We start from the raw sequence: 16,368 nt of genomic DNA on the forward strand, positions 1-16,368 counted from the left end.
GTTCGTCAAGCAAGAACTTCTTCAGGCACTGCTCTTCTCAATACTACGGTCATCATCAACGATCACGTTTTGTGCGGCAGCCGTCCCGTGGCTGTAATAATGTCAAACTTTTGTGTCAGGATGACATTACTAATCACGCTGCTGCTGTGATGTCATACTTTGGTGTCATGATGTCACTCCTCGTCACGCGGCTCCTGTGATGTCATCCTTAGGTGTCATGATGCCACTCCTTGTCACGCTGCTGCTGTGAAGTCATTCTTCGGTGTCATGATGTCACTCCTCGTCACGCGGCTGCTTTGAAGTCATACTTTGGTGTCCTGATGTCACTCCTCGTCACGCGGCTGCTTTGAAGTCATACTTTGGTGTCATGATGTCACTCCTTGTCACGCTGCTGCTTTGAAGTCATACTTTGGTGTCATGATGTCACTTCTTGTCACGCGGCTGCTGTGATGTCATCCTTAGGTGTCATGCTGTTCCTTATCCTTATTCCTGCTGCAATTTCATACCTTTCATGATGTCACTCCGTAGTTAACGGCTTGCGACAAGGGCAACCGAACGCTGCCCTCACTGTTTGGTAGCAAACCACTGTTTATCTTGAATACCGTACTTCCATAGAAATTTTGACGTAATTTATAATTGTATCACCAGCCATTCATTTCCGTTGTATTGTGTTCGTTCACTTGCTTTCAAACAGTATTTTACATCCTGCTACGCGTAAATTCTTCAGTGACGAAAAATCAAGGCGAAAGGCGACAAATGAATTGAGGCTACTTAAAACGTCACTATTACTGACTTTAAATTTAACGACTTTAGATAATTAATCAATATGTAGTTGATATTGTCAGATAACTAATAGTTGCTAGGCCGATGATAAGTCACATAGAGAGCACTATAAATTAACTATAAAAATTAGACTACGGTACCTATAACAAAATACTTTGAGAATGTTTGTGGGATACGCTGCAGGTATCGGAATGTATCAACGATCGGAATGTAGTTTTTAGTGCTATCGCCATTTGGAGGTTCAAGCTTGAGCAGGTTTCTAATCAAAATGCTTCCAATTCACCTGTACCTGCCATCGCACAAACTGGTCTTTTCCCCAGTGTCCCCCAGTCAATACATAAAATTCTGCTTGCAAAAAAAATACCGTGCCCTCACGAACATTTTCGACACGGAGTTAAAACATCGAGGCACAAATTCAAGATCTTCTACTAATCGCATGCCTGTCTTCTGCGCCCAAGTCTCTTGCGACGACGGCTTCAGCTTTCACGGAGAAGGCAAGCACTTCAAGTTTGGCGTTGCTCTCAAATTGAGGAGTACTCCAGAGAAAAGTCTCGAGTTCCTGAACCGTTCTGTCAATCCTAACAACTCACAAGTCTACGAGGATAGTTTGACTCCGAGCTACGACCGATATTAGCGTGCGCGTACGTTCAATTTTGAAGGACATTATTATTATTATACAAGTATACGTTATTATATACGTAATTAAAATACCTATACGTAGTCGTAAATAATTGCAATCGACTGCATGGTTTGGAAAGTGGCTTCCCGCTCAGCGTTTTCATCAAACGGTGAACTCACAGAAAATTTTTGTTTTTGCTCGGACGATTCGTCGTGTTATATTTATGCGATTACAGTTCGTGGCCATTATTAAAATTAGTATAACTCTTTCTGAGACATCTAAGGTTGTCTCTCTAGACTGAACATCTAAGGTTGTCAGCTGCTGAACGAATAGCGGGAAGTCTCGTGAGAAAATGCTAATAATGCTTAGATCACAACACGAGCTTGCATGAAACGTGACATGCGTTTGCTTATGACTCAACTAAATAAATGTTTAGTCTCACCACCAATTGTACTATTAATGTGATCTCGGCTGCTGAACGAATTGCAAATCGGCTAATTTAGAGTACTAGTATCTTCCTTATTCGTGTGACGAGAAAGACTACCTTATACAGGTCACTAGAAAACGACCCCATTGGTATATCTAGCTAAGAAAACGCTTTATTTTTTAGATGAATACAAAACTGAGCGTAAAATATTTCCTTTAATGACCGGACACTCTTATTCAAATATTATTTTTCCCTACTTCATTGTGCACAAACTAAACTATTCATCACTCGCTTGTTAGCACTTCTCGAATCCTTGAAGGGGCAAGCACGAAGCTTGTGGTTAACAGTCGCGAGTCCCGGAAAGCCAACAATTATCACAGTAGGGATAATTAAAGAAAATCTTGTAACAAGAATACTATACTGATAACTTCTGGATATTTTTGTTCATCTACACCAGACCTGTAACAATGATAGACAAGAGATAGCACTTAATTTATTAAAGAAGAAGAGACACTTCAAGGCGAGCAGCTAGGAAGAAGCACGAGACAATATAAGGAGCAGAGAGCCGGCCAGCCAATTTAAACGGCAAACTCTCACTCGGCCAAGCTGCCGTAAATACGCGAACAAAGTCAATATCACCAGCCATATTTAATTCTTACTTTACTAATGTACTTTCACTGTGACGATCTTTATAGTCAAACGTAATATTTGTTTGCCAACTTGGTCGATCAGAAGATAGAACTATAAATCTCCGAGTTTGACGCTGCATCGCAGATTGAAGCTCTTCAACGAATAAATCGGTCAACGATCAAAATGGGTATATTTAGAGAATAACGGAGACTGTTTTCTTAGGCGTCCACGTGCTTTTGTGTTAATATGGAACATCTTGATGTCAAAACGGCTATAATCAGAAAAATTCATGACAAAAATACCAACAAAAACTTTCTTTCATTTCTACTTTCCTTTTTACGAGTGTAAATAACCTTTTTTATGGTTAGTCGCACTTCCGGAAATAATGTATTACCTTATTTAAATTAAAGTTTTGTGATTCACATTTATCGCGCACTCGCTATGATAGACCGAGTCTCTCTCTACGAAGTTTATCAGCTCCGGCCGAAAAATTCGATGCTTTTCCTCACCGAACGGAAATAACTTTGTAGGCGAGCAAAAAAAAAAAAAATAGAAAATAAGCACACAAAACATTTACCACGGTTATGAAGTTGCATTTTTTTTCAAACGAGATGGCATATGCTCCGAAATGTTTACATTTCCAACGGATTAAATTTGTATCGACGCGATTTGGATACTTCCATCTTATGAGGAACAAATTTCCTACTGCTTCTGACTTCTTTCGCCATCATGGAGCTTGATTGTGAGGCACTTGTAGCCTAAAAACTAACCAGTATTGACAAGTTACTCTTTAGGTTCATACATCATAAATTTCTTCGCTTTAAACTCAAGTCTTATCACCGATAATGTGAATCACAAGAAATATTTATACAGCGAATATAAATTTAACTAGCCAGTGTTCACGTGATAAAATAATGGTACATCAGCGTCCGAAGATCACGCTGACAACTCATAATCTAGAACAAGCGAGACTCTAAATTATAAGGCAGCTAACCAGCATAGTCTCAGTTATTAAAATTAAATTATGAATCCCATTTTGATTCAATAACGTTGTTCATGCTCTTCACTCTTCGGGAATGAATCATTTCAGCAAACATAAGGTGGATTTACTATAAAGTTTTTTCCCAGAGCTCTAGCTACTAATTAGGTATCATATAGGCGTTTCACTGTGGGGAAAATTAAATTTTTTGAAAAATGAATCATCATTGGAGCACAAAATGTAAGTCCTCACATGAAGAGTTGGCATTAATTAGCAGTCCAAGCTTAAGAGGATGACAGACGAGGTCAACATGCGTTAATGTTTTTCCAATAAGTAAAGTCAGAGACGAAACCTTTGGAAACATACATGATTATTCTAAGATAACTTAATAGAGATAAAGTTATTACATAGAAATAGCACTAAGCATATGTGAACTGTTCATTTGGCAACATAAACTAACACAATGTTAAGAAATACCTCCGTATGCGATAGTCCTGAAAGGAAGCCCAATAGGCTATCTAAGATTGGCTCGCTCATACAATCTTTTCAGATATCCAAGTAAAAGACAATGAAAACCATACAAAATACTGTACAGTACATTTAGAGGCTAAAATGAAATGTGGGAGCTTATTACAAAAAAGTTTTCGACTTCAAAATATATATTCTAAAAAATTATTCTTTCAACTTACAACGCTACGCCGAGCTGTGAAGTTATCGATGCGATTCACTGAAGCAGAAAAAAAATATTGCGACAAAAAAATCCTGATATTATGTTTAAATTAGATTTCCTCTAAACATACACAATACACTTCAAAACGTATTTTCCTATAATAATATTGTGTTATATTGTGTTATAGTGTGTTATATGATGTGTCCAAATATAAATAATCTTGTAAACACATTTTCACACCTATTTTCTATATTGATTCCGGCATATTCATGCATTGAAGATCGCACAAATGACTAAGAAAAAAATTCGGAATTATATAATATTTTACCGATAAATACCACAAATAGAAGGCCCTTTGAACGCATTACGCAATTGACGCTCAGTTGAAGAGCTCGCATAAAAACGATAAATTGAAGCCAAGCTTCGCGGTTTCCGGCTCTATTTGCAACTTATTCTAAAAATAAGTTAGTTTTCATAGCATAGAATTTAGCACTGATTCACTGGTTTCCGAGGAGGTGCAGTTTGAATGACACATTCACATAAATTCCCCGGCGATAGTATCAACGATCACTTCAAAGTTAACTCCATAAATTTACGAATGAAGCACACTGGAATGAGAATCAGAGTAACTAACTCTAATTATTGTTTGGCTTTCTCTAAGTAATTAATTCTCAATGAACTACACAAATCTGTGGCATTCGTTATGCCCACCTCGACACACAATGAATCGAGGACGAGTTGAAACAACACAACTGTAGAGTTCATTTATGAATCGCTTCGATACAGAGCAAACAGTTTATGAAGTGAAACAAGAGTGCGAAGAAGAAGAACGCGAAAATTGAATTAGAGAAACTAGTTGTTAACGAAACGGAATCTTAAACTTCGCGAAATGACATGATTTCTTGCAAGCAATATTATAGGTATCCTAAAGGGGAGTAAGATGCAGAAAAAAATAGAGAGAGGAAAGAGAGAAAGAGGAAGAAGAAAATAGAGAGAGAGAGGAAAGAGAGAAAGAGGAAGAAGAAAATGGAGAGAGAGAGGAAAGAGAGAAAGAGGAAGAAGAAAATAGAGAGAGAGAGGAAAGAGAGAAAGAGGAAGAAGAAAATAGAGAGAGAGAGGAAAGAGAGAAAGATGAAGAAGAAAATGGAGAGAGAGAGAGGAAAGAGAGAAAGAGAAAGAAGAAAATGGAGAGAGAGGAAAGAGAGAAGAGGCCTGCAGCTCCTCGAGGCCTCGCTTTAGTAGTCGTAAAAGAGGGACAAACAATTGAAGTGTATGCCTTACGCCTCCAGTCGTTCCCAGGATTACAAAAGAAGGCAGAGGGCAAGAAGCTCGGAATAAAGCTGAACATTTTTACGTGGAATTAACAGTTCAAAAAATCTTTACGAGAAATTCGGGATGAACAGACGCAATTAATAAAATTCAATGAATAAAAAAATTCAGCACCAAATTTAAATTTTCAAGTCGAATATAGCGTTATCTACACCAATAGAGCCAAAGAATTAGAACATGTATAATTAGATGGAGGTCCAAAACACGTAATTTACGAGGTACGAAGAATTGAATATCATTGAAATTGGGGTAAATTTAACAACACAGACTCACCGACCTTATTAGGTCTACTTCACACAGTGGCCGAGGTTTCAAATCACGATCCGCTCGAAAAGTCGATTTTTCCCCTTCAATGCGAAAGCTTTTTTCGCAACGAAGGGCAAAACATCAGAGCTTCCACTTAATTTCAAACAGGAACATGTAAATAGCACCGAGAATATAAAGTTAGACACATAGAACTAATATAAAGATAAAAATTGCCAGAGGAAATTAAAACGAAGGTTTCCTAGATAGATAATAATGCTACAACAACTATAAAGTAATTAAGGAAAGACATCGATAAAAAATGCGAAAGCGCGTGCATCGCTGGAAATTCAGGAAAGCTCCTCTTATACGAACTCACACACAAACTAAAATACATTTAGGCTGAAAATTAGACTAAAGATATTCCTGCAAGCCTCTCAAAATAAAGAACATAGATCTATCTAAATAAAACGCGGAGATACTAAGAATCGTACAGTTCTATATTGAATAGCTAATAGAGACGCATGTGAACGAGCACAGATCGTTCCCACACTCTTTGGTTTAAACGTGGCGGGTTCTGCTATAGAAAGCTCGTGACAAACCCATGGAATAATCGAGCCGTAAGAGATTTCAAGCACATCATTCGTATGAACAATCGGATGTAATTCATTGATAAAGGATGTGGCGACGTTCTAACTTTTTTTAGCTGCCTTCCTTTAAATGCAGCTCGTATGGACCGACGAGAAGTTGTTAGAAAGCCATGACGATAACAGTGAACGACTTGCGCCAACACCAGAACATTCGATACCGTATGAGCTCGCCAAATGCTGCACTAACATTTGTGGGACTGTTCAAGTTGCAGCGGTGATAATCGTGCCATAAAGGCTGCTGCAAACATCGACCCATACGCATGTGAGGACTGAGCGGGCGCTGGTGTAAACACTAGCCGACTTGATGACAGAGAAAGGAATCCCATCTGATTGTCTACCGACAGTAATAATGATAGTTTTTCATCCCTGACACTCGTCGTAGCGTAAGTAGATAATTGTGAATAAGAATAATTACTCGGCATCAGAAGTGAAACAGCCGCAGTTATCGAAGCTTGCAATACTTGTACTGATAAAAGCCAGTCTACAGTTCGACACAGTCAGAAGCAGACCGCAGAGACGAGGGGTGCTAAGTAGAGCAGTACAAGTATTGCAAGAAAACTATCAGCATAAGTATCAGCTGCTTGCTGCTATTTGCAGTGTTGACAAATTTTGAAAATCGAAGTACGAGAAGATGAAAAAATTCAAAAGCAAAGAGAGATACTTGCGAGATTCTTCATATCGTAACGCTATATGAAAAACATTCATCGTAAGCATTGGCACGCGAAGCACAGTAAATGAAAGTACCTATAATATAGTTCACCTATACGCCGTTCTCAACTACAGTAACTAGAGCAAACAAAAAATATTCCCGCTAAAAGTATAGTAGGTCGTCCTAAAAGCTAAAATATAATAGAACAAAATTACTGATGAAATTTGAAATTAATGAAGACATCAAAGATTTGATGCGTCAACAGCACAGACGACGACACCAAGACTCGCACTAATTACGTACACTAACGGCACGGGAATCCAATACCGCGGCACAATTATTCTAGTAAGACACATCAATACCGCTAACTTTCCATGCAGCAGAAGTCCTTATGATCTTGCGAGGCACAATACTGATTATTTGATCTACTGCTGCTGCATTCAAGGGCCAGTAAGTGTTGAAAGTATAAGATTATTTACCGTTCAGCAAGAATGCAGAAGACAGGCAAGAAAACGAAAACTTAGATTAAACGATATTAAGTGTATCGCTGGAGGGAAATGCGGCGAAACCATGAGCAGGAAGATACATCTTATTGCGAACAGAATAATATAGCAATGAACATTTGATAAATTGTGTAAAACGATGAGATAATATTTACTATTACTTTCCAAAAAGTAAAACAATGAAAACATTTTAAAATGAAAATTCACCGTGATTATAATTACAAGGCAAAGTTTAATTTAGCCAAAAAATGCACAAAGCAACAGGGTATTTTGCTGGAACTCGGATGTGGCACTAGAAGTTTTGTTTACATTGTGCGGGAGCCGGGAACCGCGCTAGCTGTAGGAGATTCATGGCGCGTGTGTTAACACGCGCTAGAGTTGGTGCTTCGATACAAATGGCGTTATGGACGCCACCTGATAGCTATATTTAAACGATTTTTAAACTCCATAAGAAGGATACATGTACGACATTTCAGTAATATTACTACAAGACATATGAACCTTGACTAATACTGGATTTTAATTCATAACTCAAAATTTTACTAGCCATGAATTGCTCTGCTTAGGGTAGCTGCTTTAATGGAACGTCATCCAAAAATTTCCACGCCGAGGTGAGTGGAGCGCAAGGATGACCAAGGAATTAGACAAGAATATCTACGCAATAAGGCATCCGAAGTAGAAACGCTAACATATACACAGCACTGCCATCCGAATAATATCACTCGTTTACACTCGATTCTTCGGCACCGATCACTGTTCAAAAAATACCTGGATTGCTTCACACGAAGCATACGTCAATCTTCATTCTATGTTTCGGATGAGTTTCCAATACACTGCGTTCGACAGCGCTTAGTGGCCACAAGCATCACATAAGAGCACAGATAACAGACGAGGCTTCAGGTGTTATCTGGATGAATGTCTCTCTCTTCACAACAATGGTATTGTCGTCTGTCTTCAAGAAGTTGTCCGTCATTGGTGACGTGGCGGCACCAATTTTGGCAGCGGCAGAAGACCCGTCAGTGATGCTGGGTTTGCGAGGTGGAATGCGAGGAGGAATGCCTACGGACGGTATGTTTGTAACGCCAACTCGATTACCGATTTTACCCCGCAGTGACGAACGCTCTGGAGTTCCGGACGTCATCATCGGAATTTTGCTCGTGGTTCTCGGTTTGGAAGCTGACTCGGGAGTAGCACCTCGTCGCACAGGTATACGTGTTTTAGTGGCTCCTCCCAAGTTGGGACTACCAGCCGCAACATGGCTGGGAGATTTTAGGGAGCTCGTACTTGAGGACATTGGGCTCTCCGGCACAGTCGGGGATTTAGGCAAAGGTATGGCCGACAAATCACCGTTGGTGCGGCGCAATGTCTCTGAGGACTCTTTACTGCCGTTAAATTGTTGACTGTGATTAACATTTGTTTCTTCAACTCCGTTGGTAGGTCCCTCACCATTTGCTGCCTTCGCCGAGCTACACGAAAGAGTAAACGTATTCCGACGTTGCAGTTTAGGAATAGGTTTTTCTTCAATATCAATAAGCTCTTCATTACTTTGAGCAGCAGAATCCTGAGCGTTCGAAATGACTGTCTCGGGAAGATCATTTAACATCTCCAAACAAACTTGAACTTTTTCTGTATCGGCCAAGTCGGTATCACTGATGGGTTTTTGCTCACTATTAAACTCAATCACTTCGATGTGCTGAGAAATTCGTTCAACACTGACGGGAAAATCATTCTCAGGATTCTTTTCCGCTTCTTGAACATATGCAGACCTCACATCAATTCTGAGAACTGGATCATCTTGAGGATCCTCACTAAGTACTCGAGTGACACTGACCTTTGTGTTGTCTATCGACTCTCTCTTTTCCGACTCTATATTCGTATTTGGCGTAGACAAATTTTCGACTTGATGAACCGCTAATGGCAGTTCTTGGCAATTTTTTACCTCAGTCCCAACACTAATACCTGGAGTTGTTAAACGGTCCTTTTCTCTCATCACTTTAGGGTTCTTCCGCAGACTTCTGCGAGGGGGCGTGGGGCTTCTTTTGCCACCCTTTTGGTAAGCAAGTCTGTACCCCGGAGATGTTTCTCGGTCGTCTCCTCCCGAATGTTGTCTTTCAAATGTGACCACCTGTTCGTTATCAATATCAAATGGAAGGTTTCTATCCGAAACGATAGGCACCTCAGGTATAGCAGAAGGATCAGCAGAAACAGCGATCGGATCGCTGGGACCGCCAGTGGCTGATTTCGTTCTTAGATTAACGCACAGTAGCTCTTTATCGAAAGTAAGAGTGTAAGCAATGTTCGATTTCTTACCAGAGTCACTCTTGTCAGCAGCAGCGTCCTTTGCTTCCATTTCCGAGGAGAGTCGTTTGGCAAGTCTCGAGGTGATAGGCCGGTCCATCAAAGAGTGAGGATAAGGCTCCTGGCCAAGCAGAGATGCCGCTTTGACAACGTTGGAACGGATGAGAGGAGGCGACGCTGTGGACTTGATTGGAGATGAAACATGGAGAGGCCGGATCGGACGACTGTCGGGTGATAGAGGCTCCATGTTATGTCTCAATTCTACATCTGAACTCTCACTATTGTGGTATTGAACCACACTCTCGTTAGCCTGAGCCTCTTGAAGCTCTCCCAACATTCGGTCTAGAGATTCTAGTTCTTGTAGTGCCGAGTCAGTGTGCTTAGCATTACTGTTAAATTTTTCTGCGTCGAAATCATGCTCAACTGGATTCAGGTCATTAGACACGTTCGGCAACCACTCTTCGCCAACGGCTATTGGTGCCAACACTGAGGTATTGTCATAACGATCAGAAGAAGAATTGCGTTCTGACAGCAACGTGGTCGTTGTTCGATAATCTCCTCCTAAACTCGTTTCGAATTGTTCTTCGTATGATTGTCCTTCCCGTATCATATCGGAGACGCTGTTTTTGCCAATAGGCGATACACGGTGATGCTCTTTGGTGCGAGGTAAGTCGTACTGCATGAAGCTCTTGCTGCTATCACTCATCATCAAATCTGACCCTGTTAAGCTGCTGCGAGATGTAACAGACTGATTGGCACCCGAGAGACGTTTGCTCAAATTTAAACCTGCGACATTGCGTTGAGAATATCCTTTCAGCAAAATCTGACTCTTCCTTAATTCTTCATGAACACTTCGAATGTCTTCAGTCGGTTGAATTTTCAAGTTATTGTCGCTGACAGCTTTTTCGTTCATACTTGTTCGCTCTTCAACATGTGGCAACTTGGCTCCGTTTCCCTTCGCGAGGTCAATGGCATGCTCTTCAAGAGGATAAGGCATTTTAGATTTCTTTCTTCTAAACCACCAAAGTTTCTTCCTTTTCACTGAAGTTAAACTTTCGCTCGACTTTTGGATATCGTGATGCACCTCGTGTAGAGGACTACTTTTGGTGCTCAGGTCTCCCTTCAACGCCTCACTGCTCTCTCTCCACTTATCTTTATATATGCCTGATTGATCTTTGTGCTTCCTGAAAAGTTTACTCTTATGAGCCTTTTTACCGTGTATTGAACTCATGCCATTGTCAACCGAGGCAGCATCCCAGCTACGCTCGCTTTTGTTATCAAGTAGACCAGATAACTCCCCCGTTTTGAGTTCATCGTGACTGTCAGTGACGCGTTGGCCTAAGAGTGCTGTTTCTTCCTCAACCTCGTCAAATCTACTGAGTCGCTTAGTGGTAGGCAAACCTCTTAAACTGCCAAACTGAGTGCCGTACTTGCCCTCCTGTTCGGTCATCGAAGCAGGGACGCCTCTCAGGCTCCCGAAATGATATGCCTGAACACCTGAGAGCTCGCCGTTGCTGCTCACGGAGCGTCGCATCACAATAGGAGTATTACCATAGTTGCTAATTGTTGACGACCGCCGACTCCCAAAGCTCAGGAAATTTGGCCGGAACTCCAGGTATTTCAGTTGCTGAAAGGAGTGAAACATTGTTATGAGTAGGGCGTCCTAGACGAAATTAAAACATAATCAAATTGACCAAATAAGTGTCAACATCAAGCTTACACGGAATTGAAGGATTGCATGAGCCATAACAAAAGTTCGAAATTCTAGATATGTATGATATATATGTAGGGAACATGGCTTAGATGAATACTGGAAGACTGCAAACATTCATGCATTTCAAGGTCTCATGATAACGAGAACAACTAGGTACTATTTGACCAACCCTCAGCCAAACAAAGAACTCAAAAGATATGGAACAAACCATAAAAACGTTTAGGGTGTTTCCTACCTTGTATAGCTCGTAGGCAGTGTTCTTGTAGCGTTGGCGTATCTCTTTCTTATTGGATGGATAACAGTAGCTCTTAGACTCAGTAAGCAGCTCATTCTTGAGAGCTTCTAGATTTGTTGGAGCTTCTAAATTAGTATCATGTTCGAGATTTGCACTTGCTTCCGGATGTAGATCTCCTTCAGGAATAGAATGAGCTCCTGGATAGACCCGAGCTCCTGAATTATAAGTAACTTGCGCCATAGCATGTGTATTTATAAGCTACCTTTTGAGGAGCACAAAAAATGAAATGCCTTCAATAGTAGTCAGTTCCTCATCCTTAGATTTTCTGTAAATAAAACATTGTGTCAACAAGATATCAACTAGTCCTTGACAAATTTTCTGCCAAAATACAAAAGTTAGCCAATTTAATGTCAATTAATTTGGAAGATATACTATATATATATGTATGTAGGTATATTTACTGCGCCATACATTACTGTAACAAAATAGTTCACTTAGAAGCATTTCAATTTAATTTAATCTTATTGCTAATATTAAGACAAAACCATCTAATTTTGGCATGATTATTAGCTGCTATGTATAATTTAGCAATCTAAACTGCGATCACAAAGCTTGAGTGCCTAAAGTCCTAAACTGTATATGTAGGTAAGATATGAGCCTTCAAATAAATGGATAAAAGACTAGAAGTGATGAGGATCTTTGCCTTGCATTAGAAGTCATAAAGCATGAGCTCAAACATGCCCACTGCCTATTGTAAATTTAAGAGAAGGATGACAAAAAATTAGTACCTACATAATCTAAAAAATAACTTGGCTAAGTGTGGGCACTGGGCAAGCATCAATTTACTGAAGGCTGGGAAACAACTGATATTTTAGACTAATCATTACCTAATAAGAAATCTAGTGTTGTCCTTAGTTGACTTCAATAACAAGTCCTCATTCGCTAGTGTAATGAAATCAAATTAGCACTTATCATTCATTTAGAAATTAATCCTTAAAATGTAATTAAAACTTCATAGAAGTTCAAAACAAATTTTAGGTAAGTTAGGAATTAATTTGCTATTCATAAGCTGAGCATTCAACATGAGCACAAAATACGGTCTTCCATGAATAAGATAATGAACCAAACATGAATAAAATGTAAATAAATTAGGAAGGAAGTTTGTGAAAACTGATGCATGCAATAATTGCTGATTAAATGAATCAGTAACAAAATAAAATAACTCTGTAAGGAATGAATTTTTCTCAATCATGTCATGCTGCATTGCAACTTTACATGTAGAATTACTGCAAAATATCCATAATCCATGGTGAACAAATAAAAGACAAAGAGGCAAAACCTATCAGTTCATAATTTCAAGAGGATAGGAGCTATAGGCTGCATTCAAACTACACCTCTGTTCAAGACCTCTCATACAGGAATTTGCAAATTGGAAGCACTGCCAAGCAGTGTAGTGTGCTAATACCCAAAAAATATAACTCAGTACTCACTGCAGCAGGGTTGGCCAGGATTAAATGAAAATGATTAAATCATGTGATTAAATCACTTGTTTTTTTTATAAAAAATCGTGACTTTTTTATTTTTTAATTTTTTTTATTTTTTTTTATTTTTTCATATATTTAAATATATTGAGTGGCAGTCTTTAATTTATATTGAGGTATTGTTATTCATGGTTTAGTATAAATGTACTATGAATGACAAATTGGTATATAAACTTGTTGCCTTTAGTGTGTATTAGGTTCCAATAAATTAAATGTTTTTGGTACAGAGGCATCAAGTGTGCAATACATTGTACGTAGCTAGTACCTTAGCTAATTCTTAGCTAATTCTTACGTAGTCTTCAACTATTTGACTATTTGTAATATATTGATTACAATATACAATTTAAATGTGTTAGCTAGCTTATACATGGTGGGGCAGAACTGATTTAACAGTTTTGAGGCAAAATAAAAGAGTAATGGAGGTACATACAGAAGAAAGTTTATTTTCCTCAAGATTAGCTTAACATACCATTTAAAATACTTATGTTTTGAAAACAATATCAGGAAGATGGGGTTTGTTAGCTGCATCACACTGTTGGAGTCGTTCTTGGAAGTTTTCTACAACACGTTCACACATATGGCAAGGTATGGCCATAACCTCTGCTGCAATAATCTGTTCCCTTAGCTGTGATAGGGTGTGAGGGCGACTTCTGAATCCCCTTTCTTTTAGATGTCACCAAAGAAAGAAATCGCAAATGCTCAAATCAGGTGACCTTGCAGGCCACTGTAAATCACCCCTCAGAGTCCGGGAACATGCGTTTCAAAACATTGAGTGACATTTGGGCTGTGTGAGCTGTAGCCCCATCCTGCTGGAACCACACGTCTCCCAATGCTTCATTTTCAACAATGTTTTCCATCATGGGCTGCAAGAAATTTTGCAACATTGCAGCATAGCAATCAGAATTCTCTGTTACGGTAACTCCCTCCTCTGAGAACGACTCCAACAGTGTGTTGCAGCTAACAACCCCCATCTTCCAGATATTGTTTTCAAAACATAAGTATTATAAATGGTATGTTATGCTAACCTCTAGGAAAATAAACTTTCTTCTTTATGTACCTCCATTACTCTTTTATTTTACCTCAAAACTGCTCAATCAGTTCTGCCCCACCCTGTATATTGATAGGTTGAGATTGTATTGACCTTTTAGGCAATTAGGAAGATTTTCCACCCTAATACGAGTATTCTAATTAAAATATTTAATTTCAATCTTTAAATATGTGAATTTAAAACTAGAAACAAAACAATTACAATTATAAGACTATAAATAAAATAATAGCAGCGAATGGATATAAAATATTTGAATTGTGCACATGTTTATTTCAAACAGTGTTAGCTTTCTCATAACTCAAGTCTCGTTTCAAGTCGTATGAGGTTTGTTTGGTTATTGTTCAGTTTATGTTTACTATTGGTTTATTGGTCTGAATTAAATGGGAGCAGTGCAGTCAGTCACTCAGTCACTATTAGTCGGTGTGTATAGAGGGTAGAGTTTGGTAGATTTATAGGACATAAAACTAGTAGATCTATTGATAGTGCTGTGCACTGTTCTATCATGCTACCTATCTGTTATGTGATTCTTCAACTTCAACGTTTAGAAGATCTGCATTCCTGAAGTGTTTTTGTATATTGAAGCCAGTTAAATGGTCAATATTTAGCTCATTACCTTGCTCCATACAAACTTTACAAAGCTAATGAATAGACTTATCTATAATTGTTTACCCAAAAATCCCTAAGTGGTGAACACCACCTTGGCCTGTTGGCCATTATTGAAGGCAATAAGTGCCCTTTTTAGCCATCCATTATGATCCATATACTGTTATTGTTAGTATGTAGGTTAATTGCAACATAAAAAATAACACTTCAAAAAGACAAAAAAGCTGAAAAAATAAAATAAATAAAATAAATAAAAAAAATCATTGATTTTTGATATTTTTTATTTAAAAAAAATATAAAAAATCACCAACCCTGCCTGTTGATGCAAATAGCTGAAATAGAAACGATTTCAAACAAACTAGGGTAAACACGGTATATTCTGACATTGTGGGTAATTCCGTCACCTCTCTAGTTTTTCCTTTGTATTAAGCTTTGTTTTAGTTCCATGCGTTCATTGATGGTTGAAATGGTGACGTCATACATTTGCACGTCGAACTACTGCCAAAACACTAGGTCTTGGCCATCTAGCGGGAAAATATTGAGAGACAATGCACGCTACTCAGTGAGATCATCGAAAAATGTGTCAAATTTGACAGTTGACCTTGCTCTACCAAATAGTGAATAACTGTTTCTATAGGAAGAATATTATGATTTGAGACTTTTAAATACGTCTGTGAATATATTAGGAATCCTTTAAGTATACTTGTATTTGCTGATTTCAAGTGGTAAATAAATTAATAGATGATTAAATTGAGAAATTGATTTAGACACGTGAAAATTAATTCCGTCACAACTTGAATTGGACACACACAGATCATTCCAAGCTATGTACAAAAATTAAAATTTGCTTAATTAAAAGCTTAATAGTTGTTAATTAAAAGCGTAATTAAGTAGTGTTCAATATTCATTAGTGTTCTAATTCAAAGCCGTGTTGTATTCCAATACAGCTCACACAGCAAACGGAATTCAAACACGTGGATGACGGCATTACGTATCAGTAGAATTTGACGCGCGGACGGAATATGCCTCACCATGTGTCGAATATTGCCACACACAGTGTCGGAATATAGGGATTTGGTAGGTTTGCATTCTAAAGACTTTTAAATAAATATTGCAACATTTTGTGACATTTCATTGTTGCTGGCGCATAGTACAGTGTTTTGCAAGTCACATAAAGCAAACAGAACTCGAGTACCGGTAACGCATACGGTTATTTTTTTATAGTTTTTCATTTCTCGATGTGTCCTTAATGTGTCGGAATATACCGCGTTGAAGAGGGTCGCAGAACATTAGCTGTATTGTATCATAGTGTATTTTCTTACTTCTAGGTCATGCCTCCTAATATCATTTGGTTTTCTCCCTTAGAAGGAGTGGTTTAAATTTTGTTTTGTTATTAATAATGTGTGTGTTTCTTCTGTGTTTGTTTCAGACATATATCTTTGTTATT

General features: G+C 38.6%; 1 protein-coding gene across 1 annotated transcript; it reads right to left on the reverse strand.

Moving 5' to 3' along the window:
- Positions 1–5,270: 5,270 nt before the first annotated feature.
- Positions 5,271–12,055, reverse strand: LOC108683334. The gene is made up of 2 exons (XM_018172641.2): positions 11,730–12,055; positions 5,271–11,407 (listed from the first exon to the last, which is right to left on the reverse strand). The coding sequence occupies exons 1-2, from the start codon at positions 11,967–11,969 to the stop codon at positions 8,348–8,350; spliced, it is 3,300 nt and encodes a 1,099-aa protein (XP_018028130.1). The 5' UTR covers positions 11,970–12,055; the 3' UTR covers positions 5,271–8,347.
- Positions 12,056–16,368: the final 4,313 nt, after the last annotated feature.

The sequence above is a fragment of the Hyalella azteca genome, unplaced genomic scaffold, assembly GCF_000764305.2.
Source record: "Hyalella azteca isolate HAZT.00-mixed unplaced genomic scaffold, Hazt_2.0.2 contig15244, whole genome shotgun sequence".
In the NCBI taxonomy this organism is placed as follows: Eukaryota; Metazoa; Arthropoda; class Malacostraca; order Amphipoda; family Hyalellidae; genus Hyalella; species Hyalella azteca.

Coding starts and splice junctions, on each gene's coding strand:
- LOC108683334 (XM_018172641.2), bottom strand. CDS start 11,969: ATGGCGCAAGTTACTTATAATTCAGGAGCTCGGGTCTATCCAGGAGCT. Junction 11,408..11,729: donor CTGCCTACGAGCTATACAAG/GTAGGAAACACC, acceptor CACTCCTTTCAG/CAACTGAAATACCTGGAGTT.